We start from the raw sequence: 22,603 nt of genomic DNA, 5'->3' as shown, positions 1-22,603 counted from the left end.
GCTTATTGAGTTATGTGAAAATCCTGTTGACATTATGGCTGGGATTAAATCGAATTTACACACTGACTCATGAAGAGTTTAAGTATTTACAACACTGCTTTCAAGTGGGAACGGGACATTTTCGGATTTAGTTAGAGCTCCCATAGTCAAGGTTTAAGTTTTTTAAGAAACGGTCTTGGAAGTTCCCTGCTGGCTTAGTGGTTAAGGCTCTGGACTTTCGCTGTGGCAGGCCGGGTTCAATCCCTGGTTGGGAAACTCAGATCAGGTCACGCGGCTGAGAGGAGAAAATACGGTCTTGCGCATTTCTTTTCAGGCCCATTTCCGGGGACCCAACGGCATCTGGAGACGATGTAACAACAGAAACGTGCCTGCCGTGGGTGAACAAGGGCGGCACGAGCGACTGTTACGGGGTAAGGCCTGCCGGCAGAGCGCGCGGGCGCGGGGTGGGGGGGCACCGGCAGGCGGAGGCCGGGCCTGCAGGCACTGGGGGTCCGGAGCACCCACAAGCGGAGGCCCGGCCTGTAGGCAGCGAGCCGGGCCCGCCGCCGGGTCTCCACCCTTGACCTGAGCCGACCAGTCTTGAGCGCCCCTTTCCAGGCCCCGCCCACCTCTAGCCACGCCCACGGCCTGGGATTCGCCCGCCAGCCCACCATGCCCCGCCCACCGCGACAGGCGCCGGCCCAGGCCCCGCCTATGAGCAGTGGCCCCGCCCCGCCCCGCCCCGCCCCCCTCCAGCCCGGCGCCCGCCGTTGCGGCCTGTGGGTCCGAGTCCCGGGCCCGGTGGCTGCGTTCCCGGCGCGGGGCGGCAGTTTCGAGTCCTCGGCCCAGGAGTCCGCGGCCGTCCCGCCGGGCACGGCCGCGGCGGGCGTCGCCGTCCCAGTGCGCGCGCGGCGAATCTGCCGCTACGAATCGGCCGGCGCGGCGGCGGCGGCGGCCTCGCGAGAGTCTGAGCGGCGCGGCGGCGGCGGCGGCGGGCGGCCTGGAGCGCGGGCCGGGCCCCCGGAGCCGCCGGCATGACGGGCCGCGTGTGCCGCGGGTGCGGCGGCACCGACATCGAGCTGGACGCGGCGCGCGGCGATGCCGTGTGCACCGGTTGCGGCTCGGTGCTCGAGGACAACATCATCGTGTCCGAGGTGCAGTTCGTGGAGAACAGCGGCGGCGGCTCGTCGGCCGTGGGGCAGTTCGTGTCCCTGGACGGTGCGTCCCGGTGGGCGGCGGGGGGTCCCGGGGAGCCGGGGGCCTGGGACCGGGGACCGGGGGCGGCGGGGGCCGGGGGCCGGGGGGCGGTGTGCAGGGGGCCGGGGGCGGGGGCTGGCCCCGGGGGCCGGGTCGGGCGGGAGCGGCTCGGTAACGGAGGGCGGCCCGGGCTCCAGTTGTGGTCCGCCCGCAGTTGCCTGGCCCCTCGGGGCCGGTTGTCGGGGGTCGAGGACGTCAGCCTCCCGCACCCCGCGCGGTGGTCGGCTCAGCCCCGCGGCTCCGGGGTAGGGATCTTCGCGCCTCGGGACTCAGTCGCTGCGCCCTGAGGACGGAGCTCCCCGACCCCCGGCGCCCGCGGCTGGTTCTCCAGGGCCCGGAGCCACCCTTGGGGACCCGCTTCCGTCCCTCAGCCCGGGACCCCGGCGACTCGCCCGGGGCGCTGCAAGCAGCGGGGCCCCTTCCAAGGCGAGTCCGAGGCGATCCGGAGAGAGCTGCGGGAACTTGGGGGTGGCTCCTGCCACGGACGCGGGTCACCCAGGACCGGATGGTAGCTGTGTGTTTAACGGGGTAACAAGCCGCCAAACTGACTTTCCAATGTGGCAACACCATTTTGCATTCTCATAAGCTGCTTACCCAGGACTTGGTGCTGCCTGTACGGTTACACGTGTTTTCCGTGTGTTCCTAGTGTGTTGTGGTGTCTCCTCTCATGCTGATGCTCTCCCCTAGGGCACAGTGATGCTGAACAGCTGTGAATCCCCCTTGCTGAAATGTCTGCTCCGGTAGTTTTGTGCATAGTTTTTATGCAGGTTGTTTTCTTGCTGTTTTTATACAGGGTGAGTTTTGAGCGCTCTTTAAATATTGTAGTTACAAGTCCTTTGCTAGACAGGTTATTTGCAAAAGTTTTAAATTGTGATTAAAAGCTTAAATTAGGTGTGGTCCCCTTTATTGATTTTTTTTTTTTTTATTGTTGTTTAGTTGCTAAGCTGTGTCCTACTCTCTGGGACCCCATGGACTCCAGCATTCCAGGCTTTCCTGTCCTTCACTATCTCCCGGAATTTGCTCAAACTCATGTCCATTGAGTCGGTGATGCCATCCAACCAGCTCACCCTCTGTCGTCCCGTTCTCCTCCAAATTGTACTTTTTCTGTCGTTCTAAGAAACTCCCTAAGCCCGAGACACACTGTTCTTCTAAGTTTTACTTTTTCATATTTTATGTTTAGACTCATGACCATTTTGCGTTTAAGCCTCATATCGGGTGTGGTGTGCGGCTGAGGTTTGCTTTTTGCAGTGGATGTCCGGTTCCCCAGCACTGTGTTGTTTTTCTTTTTGGCCACGCGCCACCTGGCCAGGCACTGAACCTGGGCCTTGGCAGTGAAAGCCCAGAATCCTAACCACCAGGCCACCAGGGAACTCCATCAGCACCGTTTTTCGAAAGGCTGTTTCTATCCTGTGGCCCCCCTGAGGTCCAGGCGGAAGGGACCTGCTCCCAGGAAGTGGCTGAGTTCTGTCCTGGAGGCAGCTGGGTGAGAGGACCTTGGTCCTAAAACGTCTGCTGCTGCTGGGTCACCTCGTGTGCTCTGTGCTGGGTGGTTTCCACACTCAGACCTGCATCTGTGATGAGAAGCTCTTCGGTTGAAAGACGTTTAGGCAGCCGCCCGGGTTAGCTGTTTCTTCACCAGCGTCCGAGGTCTGTGTCCATCCACAAGCCCATGCGTGGGCTCAGTGTGGACTTCCCAGGACCTTTCGGGTGCTCTAGAAGCGTTATCCCCACGTCTGAGCTCAGGCCGAGGGGCCACTGGATTTCCCTTCTGTCCTGGAATTGCCCAGCTGGACCTCGTGCGGTCGTCCTCCCTTAAAAGGACTTTCACAGCAGCAACAGAGGCCCCGCACTTTGAATAGTGAGTACAGGCCTAGGAAGGGCTTGGCCGATCCGTGTTGGACGGGCCTGGGAGTGAACTGGAGGAGGGGCAGCGTGCTCTTTTCTCTGTCTGCTCTCGGGGTGTTGTTGTTTCCGCTGGTCCTCCACGCTCAGAGTGGCTGAGCAGGGCCCCAGTCTCCCCTCCGCCCCTGCGGAGTCGCAAGCGTTGGGTCTTGGACCTTCTGGCCTTTGCAGACCCCAGCCCGAGGCGGTGCCCTGGGTGCAGATACTGGCCACACCCATGCTGTCCACACGGGGGCGCTCTTGGCCCACCTCGGGTGGTGGAAACTGCACCGCCTTCTACTTGATAGCTTTAGCTGGTTGTATCTTGTTTGTTACAGGATCTTGTTATAGAAAATATCAGATGTTTTTAGTGGAGGGAACAGTGTGAAGGGCCTCTGAAGGACTAGCACAGCATGCACTGGTGGTTTTGGCCAGAGGTGGAGCTCAAACTTTCCTCCAGGCTTCAGCGGAGCCCAGCCGGTGGTGAGTGGTCTGAGACTTGCTGAACAAGCACTTTTCACACCTTCCACCACTGCTCTCCATGTGTGTCTGCTGTGACCACGTCCCGGGGCTGGTGTCTGTCCCCACCCCTCCCCTCCCCTGCCTGCCCGGCCCAGGGAGGCTCCTTCCTTGCCAGAACTCAGGCCCTGTGCCTCCTCTGCATGTGGGGGACGGAGGCTATACACAGGCACCTTGGAGAGCACCAGTGGTGTGTGTGCGAGTGTGAGTGAGTGTGTGCGAGTGTGAGTGAGTATGTGCGAGTGCGCCTGGGGAGAGTGAGTCAGGAGCCAGCTTCCGGAGCAGATGCGGCTGGGCAGCCCCAGGACAGGTGCTGGGGGCATGGGAGAGACGGCGGGGCTGGGGAGGACAGCCTGCTGGAGACAGGGTCAGGGGAGAGCTGGATGGGAGGGGAGGGGAGGGCGGGGCGGCCTTCAGGCCTTGCCGGGCATTGAACACTCACCCAAACCACTTCCACACTGATCCGGCGGTATCTCTGTGTGGTCCGTGCTGGTCGCCGAGTCTGTCCGGGCAGGCAGGCCGGGGGAGGTGGCTGGGAGGGAGGCCCCAGAGTCGTGCTCCTGGAACCCGGGGCTTCAGCGGGTTTAGACTGCTTCCCTGTCTGTCCTCTAATGCAGAATTCTTGTAACAGTTTTATTTAAGACACAGACTCATTTCAGTTAAAATAAAACGGTGATATTTTTTCCCTTCTTCTGAAATAAAAGTTGGGCAGCACTGGGACACCGCACGCAGGTCTCAATGTGGTGTTCCTGGGCAGGCGGCTGCTGTGGTGGCTCCTGTGTCCAAAAGATCACAGATGCCACAGCCACAGATAAGCCGAAGGCCAGCTTGTTCTCCTGCTGTCTGCATTTGTGGCCGCTCAGGGATGACCCAGGCGAGCCTCACGGCCCCAGGACTTGGGCCATGCGTTTTCCTGGGGGCCTCCTCTCAGATCTCAGAGATCTGGCTCTTCCGCTTCCTGACACGTGAGCCTCCACGTGGTCCTCCCGCAGGCCCCGTGGCTGACTGTGTGCGGTCCTGCCCCCTGACTTGAGCGTCTAGTGCTGTGGCCTGTGCTTTGTGACAGGAATGCTGGACTCCGGTCGGGCAGCTCCTCCCGCCCCACTGCTGTGCTCTGGCGTCCAGGCCCTCCCTTTGGCGTGGGGCTCATTTGATGATCACGCTTCAGGGCTGGGGCTTGTTAAGTCTAGTGAACCTTCGGATGTCCACCTGGCTGTCTCCAGAGGAGGCTATCAGGGCAGAAGTCCAGCCCTGAAGCCCTGTGGAGCAGAGTATCTGAGACTTCCTGGGGTGGCTTGGAGTTGGTGGGAGATTCAAGGCGGAGTGCTCTTGAGTGCAGCCGCGGCTACGCTCTGGGAGCAGGATCCTTAGATTACTGCTGCAGGTGGGCGGGTGGGCACGCACAGGTGCCTCTTGCAGACCTCCAGCCCCACGGACAAGGCTCCCCTCCAGGAGCCCGCAGCCCCCTCCCCCCAAGATGGCTGTGGTAACATGAGAGGAGCCGGCCCAGGGCTGCAGGGCCAAGTGAGGGGCCGGACCTGCGCTGCAGCCTGGGGAGGCGGGCGCTGTGTGACGGTCTCCTCTGGGCTCCAGGGCAGGGCAGAGGAGGCGGTAGGGTGGGGGTCACTCACTGCAGACTCCTGGTCTGCGTGCTGACCCCTCTGAGTTCTTGCTCTGGAAACACCAGAGGCAACGAAAAACTGTTGCCACGGATCTCTGCTGGGCTTTGGCTCACCCGTCTGATCTGTGTTTCTAGGTGCTGGCAAAGCCCCAACGCTGGGCGGCGGCTTCCACGTGAGCCTGGGAAAGGAGTCGCGAGCACAGACCCTGCAGAACGGTATTTCCCTGCGGGGGCTGCAGGGGCGGGTGGGCTCCCAGGCGGGATGGGGTGCGGGGCGGAGGGCGAGCGTGGCGGCCTGCAGCGACCAGCACGCCTGCCGGGAGGAACTGTTCGAGGCGGCCCCACCCCAGCCGTTGGGCCCCTGCTGGGCACCCTGGGCTTGCTGCAGTCATTGTGGGGCTGCTCCATGCGCCCTCGGGACCCAGTGGGCCCGCGCCTTCTGAAGCCAGTCCGTCTCAGTGAGCACAGAAATGACGTGGGGACAGCAGTTTGACCTGCAGTGTGACCACTTTCGTTGTGTTTTGTGAGAGTGCCAGCCCACAACAGATGGGAGAAGTGTCTGTTCTAAGCTTGGCCTGTTTTTAATTGGGTTATTTGTCTTCTTATTAAGTGGTAAAAGTTCTTTATGTGCTCCATACGTAAGTCTTTCATCAGTTCTATGATTTGCAAAAAGCGTTCACCCATTCTGTGGGTTGACGGCGAACTGTGAAGCACAGAGGGTTTAATTTTGAAGACGTGCGGTCTGTTCACTCCTCTGTCGCCTGTGCGTTTGTGTCGTTAGTAAGAAAGATTGCCTGATTCCGTCCAAGTAGCAGAGGTTTATAAAGTGGTGTTTCCGTCCGAGTTTTGTGGTCTTAGTTCTCAGGCTGATGTTTCGGGCACCTTGAGTTCGTGTTTGCGTCTGGTGTTCAGGTAAGTGCCCACCTGTACTCTTCTGCACGTGGGTACCCATTTTCCCAGCACCACTGCTGAGGAGGCTACTCCTCCGTGGCGCCCTTGTCGGGAGGCGGCGACCGGCAGGGGTTTGGGCTCTCGCCTCCGCCCTGCAGGCTCATGTCAGCGTTTTGCTGGTTGCATCTTAGTAGCACGTTCTGAAGTCAGGAAGTTTGACTCCTCCCCGTTTGTTCTTCATTTTTAACACTGTTTTGTTGCCTGTTCTGAGTCCCTTGAATTTACAGACAAGTTTTAGGTTGCATTTGTCAGTTTCTGCAAAGAGCCCACTGAGAACTGGACAGAGACCAGTGGGCTCTGCTGATGAGTCTGGGGACGGGGAGCAGTGGGCTCTGAAGATGAGTCTGGGGACGGGGACCAGTGGGGTCTGAAGATGAGTCTGGGGACGGGGAGCAGTGGCCTCTGTTGATGAGTCTGGGGACGGGGACCAGTGGGCTCTGTCAGTGAGTCTGGGGACGGGGACCAGTGGCCTCTGTCAGTGAGTCTGGGGACGGGGACCAGTGGCGTCTGAAGATGAGTCTGGGGACAGGGATGGTGCTCTTTTAACAAGGCGGAGTCTCCTCACCCCTGGTGCAGAGTGCCTTTGCATTGGTTTAGGTCTTCCTTAACTTGTTCAAACAATTTTTGTGGTTTTCAAAGTATAAATTTTTCATCTTTGCTAATTTATTTTAAATATTTCATCCTTTTGATGCTATTATAAATGAAATTGCTTTCTTTATTTCATTTTTTGATTGTTTGTTGCCAGTGTATAGAATATGATAGATACTTGTGTATTGATCTTGTATCCTGCAACCCTTGAAAATCCCATTTAATAGTTTTTTAATGGATTTCTGAGAATCTTCTATATATGAGATCATGTCATCTGAAAATCGATGTAGCCTTGCTTTACTGTCTAGTCTAGGCACCGGTTAAATTTCTTCCCTGACAGTGCTGTCTAGAACCTCCAGCACCACACCGTGTCCAGGTGTCTGGTTGCTGATTTGAGAGGATGCACCATGCTCTCACAGCCGGGCACGATGTTGGCTGTTGTCTCTCAGGCAGGGCACCCTGCTGGGGCGCCTCAGGCCTCTGTGAGCACCCTTTCAGGGACGTGCTGGCACCCGAGTGCCTCCCAACGGGACGTGTTGCCAGGCTTCGCAGCCCTCACCTGCATGCTGGGTGAGGTGGAGCATCCTTCCTTGCAGCCTGGTCTCCTTGTCCGTGGCTCTCAAGGACCCGCCTGGCTGCCCACTGCTGCTGTGAATGGCGGCGGCCAGCACACCCTCAGCCAGCTGCTCCCCAGTCCAGCAGGGCTTGACAACTGTGCTGTTGACTACTGAGAGGGCAGGTGGTGGGCTTCTAATTATGACTCACATCAGAATGTGTTAGGTTTCTCCGGTGAGCTTTTCCCTCTGACCCCATGGATTGTTAGTGTTGTTGGGTCTTTTCTTATAGCCAGCTTGATTCTTCTGTGTTTAGAGACAATATTCTGCAGGATTTCGGTCTTCTGAATGCTTTGACTTCATGGCCCGACATCTGTCTGGTCAGTTACAGTCAGTTTGGACACGTGAAAAGAACGTGTCTCTGCAGGGGCTGCGGTGCGTGTGCACACCACTGGGGCCAGGCTTCCCCCAGGGCTCACTGCTCCTGGCTCGCCTGTCTGCCTGTCGCTGCAGGAGCGTATTAACGTCTCCATGGCGGCTGTGGGTTTGCCCCTTTCTCCCCATGGTTTTGTTGGTCTTTTACTTTGCCTGCGTAGACTATGTGTATACAAATTTAGGGCACGCACAGTTTTTTATTTATGTAGGCCACATCGCGCGGCTTAAAGGGTCTCAGTCCTCTGACCAGGGATTGAACCCGGCCCTGGTGTCGGAGGACTTCCCAGGCGGTGCTAGTGAAGAACCCACCTGCCGATTCAGGAGACGCGAGACACGGGCCCGAGCTCTGGGTCGGGAAGATCCCCTGGAGGAGGGCATGGCAACCCACTCCAGTATCCTTGCCTGGGGGATGGCATGGACAGAGGAGCCTGGCGGGCTGCAGTCCGTGGGGCGACACAGCGTTGGACTGAGTTAGCACGCACGGTGTTGGGAGCCTGCAGTCCTGTGTCTTTAGGGGGCTCCCTGGTGCTTCCAGAGCAGAGTTCTTCTGCGGGTGGCCCGCGCCTGCGCCGGGGCAGCACTCGGGCCTCCTCCCAGCCCCGCCGCTGTCCTCTAGGTGGTACTGTCCTGTAATCTTTCTTCTTCTCTGCGCCCACCTTTAAGATCGTCTGCATGTGAAGAACTTTATTCCCGGTAGAGAATGGATCTATTTCCAAAAGCCCAAAACAGGTTGTCCCTCGGACCCAAATCAGTTGTAAAGAGTAGCGTTCGTGCAGACGTATTCATGGAAGTGTGATGTAAGCCAGCGACACAGAGAGAAATGCCCCATCCGACTTTAAACACGGCTTCGTTTACGAAGTCAAAGCGGAGCTTTCGGGCTGCTGGGAACGGGGTCAGCACAGTCTGAGGCTGCGCAAGCCTGCTTGGTGGTCGCCCTCGCCCCTTCCCCAGGGCTCCTGCCCAGGTCAGTGCCCAGCACCCGGGGAGGGGCGGGCTCTGCCTCCGCCCGGCCCGTCCCCCTCTGGCGTCAGCATCCTGTCCCTGCTGGACGGGGCTGTGGGGGCCGAGGGTGGCCATGAGCTCCAGCCCCGACTCTGCTGCTCTTGTCCAGACTGGCTTCTCCCCGGCGGCCCCTCAGCGCGCCCGCCATGTGCTGGCCTTACCTGTCCCCAGAGACTTCCGGTGCTTTTTCCTTTGTCCTGGTGAGTTCATGCTGATTGTATGTCCTTGCTGTCATCTTCTGTCGCTTTTGGAGGAGAGATACAGGCAGATTCTGTGTGTCTCCCGGACCTTCTCTAAGAAACATAGATGAGTCGGGGCCGCGTGTGTGACTGCAGGCCTGCACACCGATCGGGTGATGAGTCGGGGCCGCGTGGTGTGTAACTGCAGGCCTGCGCACCGATCGGGGTGATGAGTCGGGGCCGCGTGTGTGACTGCAGGCCTGCGCACCAATCGGGTGATGAGTCGGGGCCGCGTGTGTGACTGCAGGCCTGCGCACCGATCGGGGTGATGAGTCGGGGCCACGTGTGTGACTGCAGGCCTGCGCACCGATCGGGGTGATGAGTCGGGGCCGCGTGTGTGACTGCAGGCCTGCGCACCAATCGGGTGATGAGTCGGGGCCGCGTGTGTGACTGCAGGCCTGTGCACCGATCGGGTGGAGCGCGCTACGTGCACCGCAGGGAGCTCCCTGCTGTCGGTTAGCTTTACTCTTATTTCATGCTGTGTGTTCATCTGTTTAAACAGCGTTTACGGCTGTTTGCTGACTTAATCGTGCGTCTCTTTCTCGGTCTGTTGGGCACCTCCTCCGGGCCCAGGTCTTAACCCCACGGTCCCCTCGTGGCTGGTTACCCCCTTCTCTCCGCCGCAGCTGCTCTGTCCTCCCATGGGGGTGTCCTGCACTCGCTTCCTGCCACCTGCCCCCAGCCTAGTGGGTTGAGTTGGAATCTGTGGATTTACCTTCAGTTGTTACTATTTATGTTCAGTTTCGTGTGCCTTTCTTAGAAAACGAGAGAGAAGTGGAGGATAAACAGGCTGTCTGTGTTGTGGTCCAGCTCCCTCGGGGCCCAGCCTCCCGCCTCCGCCCCGGAGGCCGGTGCCCCAGGCCCCTCTCGTGGGCTCGCCTCTGGCTTCGCTGGAAAGGTGCGGCTCAGCGGGAGAGAAGCCCTGCACCCCCGCCTTCCCTCCGGGAGCCTGGCAGGGCTGGGGTGGGTGCCCACGGAGGGTGGGCCAAGGTGTGCTCGCGGCCAGCACGGGGATGCAGTCCCGTCTGAGTCACCATCTCACTGTTTGTTTCTTAACTTGGACCTTTGGGTTTTCTCTCTCTCCTTGGAATTCTCAGATGCCTCTAGGCTGGAGCTTTTGTTACTGACCTGATGAACCCTTTCACGTGGGAGACATTTCTCAGGGGAAGTTTTACTGTGTTCTTTCTGTTTGTCTGTTTTTCTTGGCATAAAGTATGTAAAACGCATGACTGTACCAACCTGGAGGACGCCGGGTCAGCGCGGGTGACCTAAGGTCTGAGCACACAGCATGGGCCAGCGTGTTTCTTGGGCCCCAGAAGGCTCCCTCCTGTCGATCAGTTTCCCTGGTTTTTCTGCTCAGACAGTTGGCATCGCACAGCGTCCTTCGTGTGTGTCTCAGAGGTCTGTCTGCTCGCAGGGTTTCATCTGTGAATGTGCCGCGTCCTCTTCCTGCCACGGACACTTGGCAGTCCTTGCGGCTGCCGTGTATATTCCGGTGGGCTCGTCTCTCGGGACGGCGCTGCAGGTGGGGTCCTGGAGCATATGGCGTGCGTGTTGGTCTGCAGTGGACGTGTCGGCCCCTGCACTTACTGGTCTTCCTGGGTGGCGCACAGCACTCAGGGACCTTGCTGTGCTCTCCCTGGTGAGCAGTGAGATTGGCTGCTTTTGCTTGGTCCTCTCTGAGCTGCCTGTTGCATCTTTTGTACACGTTTTTTTTTTTTTTTTTTGACTGAGTTATCGTTTTCTTACTGATTTGTAAACTTCATTATAAATTTGGAATTCAAGTCTCCTGATGCATATACGTATTTTGAGTCTTTCTCCCAGTAGATGGCTTTTCACTTTCTTAATGTCTTCTGATGAACAGAAATTTCTTAATTTTAACAGAGTCCCAATACATCCATCTTTATAGTTAGGGGTTTTTGTGACCTAAGATCTTAATTCTTGGGACTTCCCTGATGGCCCAACGGCTAAGTCTCCAGGCTCCCAGTGCAGGGGACCTGGGTTTGATCCTTCGTCACAGAACTAAGATCCCACGTGCTGCTACTAAGATTGGATGCAGCCAAATAAAAAATGATAAAATTTAAAAAGACCTTAATTCTTGTCTATCCTAGGGTCTGAAGATACTCTTCTGTGTTTTCACTTAGGAGCTTTATTGTCGTACATTTTGCATTTAAGTTTGTGATCTGCCTCAAATCAATTTTTTATATGTGGTATGAAGCAGAGGTTGAGGTTTGCGTTTTTCCTTTTATTATTTCTTTGTTGGAGTGTAGTCGATTTAAGTGTTTTGCCAATCTCTGCTCTATAGCATGTGATTCAACATATTCTGTTCTGTAGGTTGCTTTTTTTTTTATGGTTTCCTTTGCTGTGCAAAAGCTTTTAACTTTGATTAGGTCCCATCTGTGTATTTTTATTTCTATTGCCTTGGGAGACTGACCTAAGAGAACATTGGTAAGATTGTGGTTTTTTGCAGGACGTGAGGATGTGTTCTGACGTCATTGATTGACATGTGAGTGTCCAGCTTTCCCAGCACCACTTGCAGAAGAGACTGTCTTTTTCGCATTTTATATTCTTGCCTCCTTACTTGAAGACTAAGTGCCCATGAGTGTGTGGGTTTATTTCTGGGCCCTCCGTTCTGTCCTGTTGATCTGTGCGTCCGTTTTTGCGGCAGCACCACCCCGTTTCAGTTACTGTAGCTTCGTCATATTGTCTGAAGTCTGGTGAGAGAGTCACGCCTCCGGCACTGCCCCCCCGCCACGCCTCGGGATTGGGTCTTTTATGATTCCTTATAAAATTTCGTATTATTTGTTCTAGTTCTGTGAAAAATGTCATGGGTATTTTCATAGAGATTGCATTGAATCTGCGGATTGCTTTAGATGTTGCCATTTTAACAATATTCTTCCAATCCAGAAGCATATCTTCCCATTTCTTTGAATCGTCTTTAATTTGCTTTATTAATGGTTTATAATTCCGAACATGTAAGTCTTTCACCCCCTTAGCCAGGTTTATTCACAGGTATATGTATTTGGTGCTATTTTAAAAGATATTGGTATTTTTTACATTCCCTTTCTGATATTTCATTGTTAGTGTAAAGAAATGCAACTGATATTTGAATGTTAATATTGTATCCTGCTACTTTACTAAATTCATTTAGATCTAGTAGCTTTTGTGTGGAGCCCTTAGGGTTTTCTGTTAGAATATTTGTATCATGTCATCTGCATATAGTGAGTTTTACCTTTTACCTTCCAATTTGAATACTTTTACTTCTTTTTCTTGTCTGATTGCTGTGGCTAAAACTTAAATACTATGATGATAGACGTGGTGGGAGTGGGCATCCTTGTCTTGTTCGAGATTTTAGTAGGAAGGCTCTTAGCTTTTCACCACTGAGTATTATATAGGCTGTGGGTTTTCATAAATGGCCTTTATTATGTTGGGATATGTTCCCGCTGTTCCCCCTTTGGTAACAGTTTTTTATCGTGAATGAATATTGACTTTTGTCAAATGCTTTTTCTGCATCTACTGAGATAATCATGTGGTTTTGACTTTTCTTTTGTTAATGTGGTTTATTGCATCAATGGGTCTGCAGGCGTTGAGCCATCCTCATGAAGCTGGGATGGACCCTACTCGATTGTGCTGTGTGATCTCTTATCTGTGTGGTTGAATTGGGTTTGCTAATACTTTGTTGAGAATTTTTGCATCTGTGTTCACAGAGGCCAGCCTGTGGTTTTCTTGTTTGGTGTCAGGGTGATGCCGGCTGCACAGAACGTCCCTGGGAGTGTTCCCCACTCTTCAGTCTTTGGATGAGTTTGAGACAAGTCAGTATAGTGAGTTCTTTTTTGTATGTTTGGTAGAATTCACCTGTGCAGCCATCTGGTCCTGGACTCGTGTTTGTAGGGAGGGTTTGTTTGTTTGTTTTACAGATTTTGTTTCACTTCCCTTGATGGAGTCTGTTCACATCGTCTGTTTCTTGATTCAGTTTTGGCGGGCTGTGTGTTTCTGGACAGGGGCTCCTCTCCTCGGCTGCCGGCTCTGCCGGTGTCCGCTTGCGTGTGGCGCGCTCCCGCTCCCTGGGCTTCTGCGGTGTCAGGTGAGGGTGCTCCTGTTTCATTCCTTATTTCATCTGTCCGGCTTCTCTTTTCCTCTTGGTGAGCCCAGCCGATGGTTTGCCAGTTTTGTTTACTCTTTGAAACCAAGAATCATCTCCTGGTTTTATTGATTTTGTTTTTTCTATTTTTTAAAAATGACTATTTTATTTATTTCCTTTCTTCTTCCTTCAGGTTTTATTGTTCTTTTTCTGTTCTAGGTAGTGAGATAGGTTGTTTACTCGGGATTTTTCTTGTTTTTAATGAAGGCCTCCATCCCTATGAACTTGCCTCTTAGAGTTGCTTTCGCTGCATCCCATAGGTTTTGTGTTCGATCCCTGGACCAGGAAGATCCCCTGGAGAACAAAATGGCAACCCACTCCGGTATTCTTACCCGGGAAATCCCATGGACATAGGAGCTCGGCAGGCTGCTGGCCGTGAGGTCACAGAGAGTCCGGCGCGACTCCTCAACGAGCAGATTTTGCGGTCTGTGCGTCTCACGGCGTTTGCAGCCGTTCAGTCTCCGTGTGGTTCGTTCTCTCGTTTCTTTTCTTGTGATTGAGTCCCAGTTCCATGCCATTGTGCTCAGAGAAGATGCTGGAAACAGTCTCCACACCCTACGTTTGTAGAGGTTGGCTTTGTGCCCTAGTACGCGGTTAGTCCGGGAGAATGTTCTTTGCGTGCTTGAAAAGAATGTGTATTGTGGTGTTTTCTTTCGGATGCAACGTCAGGAACATACCAAGCCTCACTGTTGCGTGGTATCACTCGGGGTCTCTGTTGCTTCACTGATTCATACCAAGCCTCACTGTTGCGTGGTATCACTCGGGGTCTCTGTGGCTTTACTGATTCATATCAAGCCTCACTGTTGCGTGGTATCGCTCGGGGTCTCTGTTACTTTACTGATTCATACCAAGGCTCACTGTTGTGTGGTATCACTCGGGGTCTCTGTGGCTTCACTGCTTCTCTGGAGGGTCCGTCCACTGGTGTCAGTGGAGTGTTAAAGTCGACTACTGTTGTGTTCCCCTCAGTTGCTCCTTTACATCTGTTCAGTTCAGTCAATCAGTCATGTGTGACTCTGCGACCCCATGGACTGCAGCATGCCAGGCCTCCCTGTCCATCACCAGCTCCGGGAGTTTACTCAAACTCATGTCCATTGAGTCGGTGATTCTGTCTAACCATCCCATCTTACCCTTTGCCGCCCCCTTCTCCTCCTGCCCTCAGTCTTTCCCAGCATTGGGGTCTTTTCCAGTGAGTCAGCTCTTTGCATCAAGTGCCCACAGTACTGGAGCTTCAGCTTCAGCATCAGTCCTTCCAATGAATATTCAGGACTGCTTTCCTTTAGGATTGACTGGTTTAATTACTCTCTTTGCAGTCCAAGGGACTGTCAAGAATCTCCTCTAGAACCACAATTTGAAAGCGTCAATTCTTTGGTGCTTAGTCTTCTTTATGGCCCAACTCTTACTTCTGCACATGACTACTGGAAAAGCCACAGCTTTAACTATACAGATCTCTGTCAGCAAAGCGATATGGTACCTCTGCCTTTTAATACGTTGCCCACGTTTGCCATAGCTTTCCTTCCGAGGAGCAGGTGTCGTAATTCCACGGGTACAGTCACCGTCCACGGCGATTTTGGAGCCCAAGAAAATAAACCTGTCACCGTTCCACATCCTCAGCTTCTGTTTGCCGTGAAGTGATGGGACTGGATGCCATGATCTTAGTTTTTCGAATACTGAGTTTTAAGCCAGCTTTTTCACTTTCTTCTTTCACTTTCATAAAGAGGCTCTTTAGTTCTGCTTCACTTTTTGCCATTTAGAGTGGTATCATCTGCATATCTGAGGTTAATATTTCTCCTGGCAATCTTGATTCCAGTTTGTGAGTCATCCAGCCTGGCATTTCCCATGATGTGCTCTGCATATAAGATAAATAAGCAGGGTGACAATATGCAGCCTTGTCACACTCCTTTCTCACTTTTGAACTAGTCCCTTGTTCAGTGTCTGGCTCTAACTGTTGCTTCTTGACTTGCATACAGGCTTCTCAGGAGGCAGGTCAGGTGGTCTGGTGTTCCCATCTCGTGAAGAATTTTCCACAGTGTGTTGTGATCCACACAAAGGCTCTAGCATAGTCAGTGAAGCAGAAGCAGATGTTTTTCTGGAAGCCCCTTGCTTCTTCTGTGATCCAGCAGATGTTGGCGGTTTGACCTCTGGCTCCTCTGCCTTTTCTAAACCCGACTTGCGTGTCCGCGTGGCTCCAGCCTCCGGAACCTGCCAGGCAGCGCTGTCCCTGTCCTGCCGGTTCCGTCCGGTTGTATTTGGTATGATCTGAATCTATGGTATTAAGTCCATACTGTTGTCAATCTTCAAGTAAACCAGCCAGCTCTCTCATCAGCAAAGCAGGTATACTCGGGAGCGGCAGAGGACGCGCTGTGGCCGGCTGGCCGTGGGCGGGTCCTGCAGGCAGCAGAGAGGCGCCTCACCGGGCAGACAGGAGGAGGAGGTTGGGCGCTTTGGGGGCCTTTGAGGACAGCGAGGGTTGTGTGGCGGCTGCTTCCCCTTGGCCGGGCTCCCTTCCTCGTGCAGCCAGTGCCTTCTTGCCCGGGGTGTAAAGTGAGTGTGTGTGAGGCGTGTGCGGGAGAGCGCCCCTGCGGATCTCTGCCTCATCCCCCGCGGCTCCCCTGCTCATTTGCACGCTTGGTGGGACTGTTAGCTCTTTCTGTGGTGTCGTCTGTCCTAATCACAGGCCCTCTTCATCTGGGTGATCCTTCGTGCCTGGACGTCTGCCTGTCTGGCCAGCTGCATGCCTCCCTCTGGGGCCTGCCCCCTGGAAGCCGCCCTTCTCCTCTGGGGGCGGCCCTTCCTCCAGCTCCTAGCTCTCTTTTTAAATCTTCACCTGTGCCCACTCTGTGGTTTGGTTATTTCTGAGTTTTTACAAAATGTTCAGTGACCACATTTTTAACTTTTCAAGGACTGTCTTTGATCGCAGCCTGTCCCTACTCTCCTGTGTGCTGGCGTCTTTCCAGTACTTTGAGATTATCATGGACCTGGGACGCTCTCCTCTCTGAGCAGTCTGCCTGTGGAGCCTGGTGCTTCTTCCTCTCTCTCCACATTGGCGTTTTCTACACAGGGTGGGTGACTGTCCGTTGCTGGCCCATGTTTATATGAATGTGGGTCTTAAACTGACCTGTTCACGCCTGTAGCCCACCCAGGGCGCCCATTGGCTTCTTGGTGCCCCTGGTTCTGATCACAGGCGTGGTTTCTCGTGTGTTGCCACATGGGATGGGTGTGACGTGCTTGTGCACCCTGACTTGGGTGCTGCACAGGCCCGGCTGGCACTGCGAAGGTCCTCCGGGTGAGTGGAGGCTTCTGGGCCGAGCCCTGTAGCATCAGGGCTCCGCTTCTTAAGCCGCCAGGTCAGACCCTCCCGCCGCGTGCCCCCGGGGCGCTGGCCGGTCCTCGCGCTGTGTCCACGTTTGTGCTCTCTGCCGTCTCCATGCTTCTGGGAGGATGCTGCTTGGGTGCCGTCTTGAAGGGAGACGCAGGACTTAGTTTCACAAAATGTCAAAAGTTTGAAGACATCGATGTACTAGTGAGTTGACTTTTTGCATTCCTGTATTATTCTTAGGAGAGTAAGCTGAGGTTGGTTAATTGGGAGTCTGTTTTGCGTGTTTGCATTTACTGATACCTTTGTGCTTTTAAAGGTTGCACACACGCCTGTGTCGTGTGATTTGTTCAGAATGCCGATTGTGCTTGCCCGATGTGCGTGAATTAAAAACTCAACTTGGGGGGCTGGGAGTAACTTCTCATGGCTACAGGGCTTCTTTTTTGGGTGATGGAATGTACCAAAGCGGTAATGGTCGAACAACTTTTGTGAATGTACTAACCACTCCGTGGGACAACTTAAGTGGGTGAAGTTTACAGTATGTGAGCTATAGAGCAAGGAAGACGTGATAAGGTGACTTGCTGCTATAATTTCAAGCCCCCCACCCAACTTCTGGGGGACCCTGGCCCGTGGTATGTGGGGCTAAGCTGGGTCCCGGGCTCTGTGAGCACCCTCTGGAAAGGACCTTCCTCTCCGTGTTAGCGGAGCCCCTGTGAACACCGAGGAGCTGGGTGGCGCGAGCCTCCGGCCTGAAGGTCTCTCATCAACCACTCTGTCTGCCCCGAGGCTGGCTGGGCTGCGGGGCAGACTGTGCCTATACACCTGACATCCTGGCGCACGCGCTGTGATGGGCAGCAGCGACCCGCCCTCCTCTCTCTGCAGATGGTCAGGATGTTGGCTGTGCCCTGGCCTCGGCTCTGGGACCGTGACCATGATCCTGCCTCAGTTCAGCCTGACCAGAGGCCTCGGAGCTGCGTGGCTCCGGGCAGGCTGTGTTGGAGGTCGAGGGGGCAGGGCCACAGGGGCCAGGGCACTCACGGGACATGCCAACTGCTGGGTACCAGCCCTCATGCCTGTTCCCCTGGGCGCTAGCTCACTGGGTACCTCCCTTTGGCCAGGGGTCAATCTGAGCCCACAGTCCTTGGCACAGGGGCAGCGGCATTGGCTCCTAGCTCTTTGTGGGGGAAGCACAGGCCACTGGCGCAGTGTAGAGTGGTTTTTGCTAGAGGAGAGAGGGCCTGGGGGCGGGAGGACGCTGGGCGGGCTGCATGTGCCCCAGCCCCTGGCTCCTGTGAGGCTCGCCGGTTGCACAGGCCATGTCCGCCTCCCCCTCGGTGCTCCTGTGGCTCCCAGGAGGGCCGTGTTCCGGGCAGAGGTGTGCGTGCAGACTTGGTCCTTGACCGGCCTGTGCACACCAGCCTGCGAGGAGGCTGGTGTGGAGCCCGGGGGGAAGGCTGGGTGGGCGCGGGCGGGGCCTGGGCGCTCAGGCACGGGAGGGGCCTTTGCGGTGCAGCGCGTGCACTCGGGGCCCACGGTCAGTGTTCAGCGCCAGGCGGCCGGCTTACCCGCAGCCCTTCCCAGACTCACTGAGCGAGGGGCCTTGGGAAGGGCTCTGCTCCCGGGCTGACCTGACCCACTCCACCCTGGAGGAGGGCGCCTCGGGGCACGTGGCGCTGCAGGGAACTCGCACTGCGCGCCCACACGTGTGATTTTACTGGAACCCCTGTGAAAACGGGACGTTTTGCAGAGCGTGAAAGGAAACGGGTAGACCTCGACTCTTCTGCCTTAGGTTGCCGAGGCAGTCACCGACGCTGACAGTGTTAACGAGCCGCCGGCTCGCCTGTTGGGATCCGCGGTAACGTGTCGTGTTGTGTCCTAGGGAGGCGTCAGATCCACCACCTGGGGAACCAGCTGCAGCTGAACCAGCACTGCCTGGACACCGCGTTCAACTTCTTCAAGATGGCCGTGAGCAAGCACCTGACCCGGGGCCGGAGGACGGCACACGTGGTGGCCGCCTGCCTCTACCTGGTGTGCCGCACAGAGGGCACCCCGCGTATCCTTCGCTGCCCAGCCTCCCGGCGCCTGCTGGGCCTCCCTCTGCTCGTGGGCTCCCCCGTGCTCAGTGCCTGTGTTTGCTGGGACGCCTCGGGAGGAACCGGCTGGAGGGTTAGGTGAGGCGCACAGGCTGAGGGGTGGGGCCGCTGGGTGCCTCGGCCCACCGCCCCGAGGGCCCTGCAGCGTCTCCCTGCACGGGCCGGCTCGTGGCTTCTCGGAGGGGACGCTGTGCGGCCTCCCTGTGCCTGGATGGCAGGCTCGTCGTGGGCGCGGGCCTGCCCGTCACGTCTCCGTGAGGACGTCCTCGGGGGCTGGGTGCCCGTGTGCTCCCGTGTCTCGTGTCTCCTTTCCTGTCCCGCTGGGCCCCTCGCCTCTCCCGCGTGGATCGTACTGCTGGCCCCGTGTCCTCCCACGGCTCCTGAGAGCGGGTGCCGTGAGCATCTGACCGCTTGCGGTCTTTCTTCTGCGTGTTGGGGACAGCCTGGCAGGATTCCGGGGGGCACGTTGGCCTCCTCTCTGCTCACCTGCTGCCCCGCTGATCTGTCTTCTGGTCTCTTCTTTCCTGTTGTCCACTTACTTACCTTTTTCTCTGGGAGAGTTTATCTCCCAGCCGGGCCTCCGCCTCTGCTTTCCTGGTGGGAGCTGGGGCAGCGGTGTGTCCCGGGGCCCTTCCTGGGGTGCGGCTCCCCGAGTCGCCTGTGGGAGCTGTGGCCTCTCTGCCCCTCCTCGCAGAGGAGCCTTCCCTGCGGGTAGGTGGCCTGGCTGCGGCCCGGCCCTGAGCCGGGAATGCGCGCGGGGCCCTGGACACTGCATGGGGGGGCGACCCTCAGGATCAGAGCCTCTCCTTAGAATGTCTTTGAATCTTGGGGGTTTGTCACTTCAGCTTCAAAGAACCCTTGTTGCATGAAAGGATGAAGCTCTGCGCCCAGAGGCCCACGAGGTGGCGCAGTGGAGCTCTGGCCGAGGTCACCAGCACAGTCGGCCCGACCCGCCTCCTGAGCGCGCCCCGCCCTCCGCCCCGGTGGGGGCGGAGCAGGCGCCACGGCTGGAGGAGCGGCAATCCCGGTCCCGGTCCCCGGGTTGTGGGGGTCGGGGAGCGCGAGCACCCCAGCCGCCCGCCTCCTGCCCAGTACCCTGGCCCAGGAGCGGAGCCTGGCGGCCCGCAGAGGATGGATCAGAGGCCCCTGCACCTGGGAGCGCTGCCGGGCGGAGGGGCCGCGCTGAGCCCATGCCGTGCAGACGGGCCAACCAGAGGCTGAGAGCTGAGCGCGGCCGCCAGGGCCGGGGATGCTGACCGAGGTTGGGGAGGGGTGATGGTTTGCAGCTCTGTAAATAGACTGAGAGCCTTGCACATGTGCATTTTTGGCCCTACCCTTGGCCTTGAAAAGCTGTTAGCACGGTGGACTGCACTGTGTGGGGCAACGCTTCAGCCCCTCTGCCGGCCCTTGGTCCCCTCGGGAGGGCCGTTTTGGGGGCCGCCGGAGGGCACAGGTGTGGCCAGCCCCCTGAGCTTCCCTGTGGCTGGCACTCCGGGCCCCATCCTCCGGCCGGTGTCCTGGCGCCCTGGACAGGCCTCGGCTCCCTGCCCCTGCGGCCCCCCGCCCTGCAGCCGCCTGCTCTGCCCTGCCTGGCACGGCCGCCTTGTCTTGCAGGCGAATTCCAAGCCCCTAGAACGTATTCGAAGGCTTCCCTCTCCTCTCCTCGCCCCAGACTGCCCTCCACGCTCCCCTCACTCCCTCTCTCTGACCTGCTTTCTAGACCATCTGTCCTTGGGTGGGCATGTTTGGCAGAAACTTCAGGCTCTAAGGGGCTTCGCTGGTAGCTTAGCTGGTAAAGAATCCGCCTGCAATGCAGGAGACCCCAGTTTGATTCCTGAGTCAGGACGATCCCCTGGAGACGGGATAGGCTGCCCACTCCAGTGTTCTGGCCTGGAGAATGCCGTGTTACGGTGTCGTCCGTGGGGTCGCAAAGAGTCAGACGTGACTGGGCGACTTTCACTCGCTCTCCCGTCCAGGCTGTGAGCGGACACCACGTCCCCGGCCCAGGTGACCCAGCCACTGTCTCCCGCAGCTGCATGTCCGACGCTAGTGCGGCTTTTGTGACGCACGTCCACAGGAGATGTGTAGTCCTTGGTGTTTACTGGGCTTCAGCTGAGTGGCCAGCAGGCCTGTGTGTGAGCAGGTGAGCCCAGTGCCCTCAGTCCCGAGGCTGCTGACCCTGTCCCCCCACCTTGGCCTTTAGACCTTCTCCCCCAGGCTTCTGACCCTGGGTCTTGCTCAGGGGGCTTCCAATCTGCAGACCTGGGGTGGGGTTCTTCCACGCTGAGCCTCTGCCCTCCCCAGGCTCCCTGGGATCCTCTGTCTCGGAGGACAGTCCCGTGAAGACCCGGTTCTCCCCAGCCCACCACTGCCTGCTTCCCTCTGCCGGCCCCCCACCCCTCAACCACTTGCCTCCCCAAGGACAACCAGAGAATTTAAAAGATTTTAAATAACTTGAGTTTTAGGGCAGCAGCAAGACTGAGAGGAGAGTGTGTAGACTTGCCAAGCCCCTGTCACACACGTGCACCGCCTCCCCGGTGTGGACGGCCCCCACCGAGTCGGTCGTTTGCCCCCAGTGCTGAGCCCATCGTGACACCTCACTGCCCCGCAGGCTGCGTGGTCTCCGCCGGCGCTCATGTCCTGTGGATTCGGCAGACACACAGTGGCTTGTGTGTCTCATCCTGGCGTCACACAGAGAGAGGGCGGTCAAGACAAGGCCACAGTGGCTGGCGAGCATTTGTCAGGAGGCGCTCGGCATGCGGAGCTGCAGGTTGAGCTGAGAGGAGGGCACAGCCCCGTGCTCGCCGCCCCAGGGCCTTGGCACTCAGACCTGCCGCTCAGCGTGTCCTGCCTGCCCACGTCCAATGATGCCGAGTGGGGCCGCTCCCTGGGGTCCAGCAGGCACGCCCTGGGCTGTGTCAGCTGGAAAAAAGCCTCCCATCCTGCTGCTTTCTGCCTCCTGGCAGCGTCTTTTTCAGTTCCCGAGCAGGGACTGACCCTGGGCCGTGGCAGTGACCGCGTGGAGTCCTGACCGCTGAGCTCGCAGGGAGCTCCCTGGGCTTCATCTTTTGTAAACAGACCTCTTGATTCCAATGATGTACCATCTGTCCATCCTCTCCTTGATGAATGGTTTGTGTTCCATTGAAGAGAGCTTTGTCCCAGTCCTGGAAGTACTCCCTTCTGGAAGCTCTTGGTTTTGCATTTCCTGCTGGAGTTGAGGACCTCTGGTCCCATGTTTGCTGTGAGGAGAGGGTCAGAGTTTGCTGCTTCCCCGGGCGTCCAGTCAGAGTGCCATCTGCTGTAGGCCGGCCCTCCCCGCATACAGTGCTGGCACCATTTCCAGCTCATGTGGGGTCTGTCGCTGACCTCTCGGACCCCTTGTGTGGGTCTGTTGGTGCCAAGACTTTCCATGGCAGGTTTATGACCCGTCTCAGAACCTGCAGTGTGAGACCTTGAAGCCCAGCTGCTGTCCTGCCTTGGAGGCATCTGGCTGTGCACGGTGGTTTCTCTGTACACGTTTTTGAATCAAATCGTACATTTCTGTGGGGAAAAAAGAAAAGAAAACAACTTCTGGGATTCCGATTGGGGTTTGTGAATCAACTTGGGTGGCGCTGACATTCACGGACGACAGCGACTCTTCCAGTGAACGCCCCTCGTCTCCTGCGGGCGTTCTCTGCTCTGTCATTCTTGAGGAGGAGGCCTTAACCTTTGTTCGTTAGAGTTATTTCTCGGTATTTGTGTGTTGAGCTAAGGTAAACACTATCTTTTGCTCCCGGTGTACAGAAGTATAGCGGTATGTTGAAAATACAGAATTCAGTGACGAATCTTGGCGTTGAACTTGGGGAGCGTGCTCAGCTGTGTCTGCCGCTGCCGCGGTCCCCGCCGGTCACTCAGCTGTCTGAGGCCCGCCTCGGTGCCCCGTGGTGTAAGGCGTGAGGGGCGTCCCCGCCTCCGGAGCCGTTTCCAGCGCTTTGCTGCACACGCCTGCTGGGCTTCCTGTCGATGGCTTTATCAGATGCCAGGCTGGGCG

At 56.9% G+C, this 22,603-nt stretch overlaps 1 protein-coding gene across 6 annotated transcripts in view; it reads left to right on the top strand.

Annotated features, from left to right (window-relative positions):
- The first annotated feature begins 334 nt into the window (after window positions 1-334).
- Window positions 335-22,603, top strand: part of BRF1 (BRF1 RNA polymerase III transcription initiation factor subunit) — a 52,553-nt gene continuing 30,284 nt past the window's right edge. The window contains exons 1-5 of one of the 6 annotated variants that reach the window (XM_024982223.2): window positions 1,759-2,030; window positions 2,173-3,094; window positions 3,456-3,600; window positions 5,393-5,473; window positions 18,360-18,533. In XM_024982223.2, coding sequence (XP_024837991.1) covers window positions 3,531-3,600; window positions 5,393-5,473; window positions 18,360-18,533 — 325 coding nt within the window. In that variant the 5' untranslated portion in view covers window positions 1,759-2,030; window positions 2,173-3,094; window positions 3,456-3,530. Of the gene's footprint in view, window positions 411-961; window positions 1,198-1,758; window positions 2,031-2,172; window positions 3,095-3,455; window positions 3,601-5,392; window positions 5,525-7,777; window positions 7,790-18,359; window positions 18,534-22,603 lie in introns of those variants that run through there. The other 5 variants (XM_024982227.2, XM_024982225.2, XM_024982222.2 and 2 more) reach the window with 5 other exon arrangements.

Source organism: Bos taurus, chromosome 21 (assembly GCF_002263795.3).
Source record: "Bos taurus isolate L1 Dominette 01449 registration number 42190680 breed Hereford chromosome 21, ARS-UCD2.0, whole genome shotgun sequence".
Taxonomy (NCBI): Eukaryota; Metazoa; Chordata; class Mammalia; order Artiodactyla; family Bovidae; genus Bos; species Bos taurus.
The sequence above is the reverse complement of the archived record's forward strand: the minus strand, read 5'-3'. Positions and strand labels throughout refer to the sequence as shown.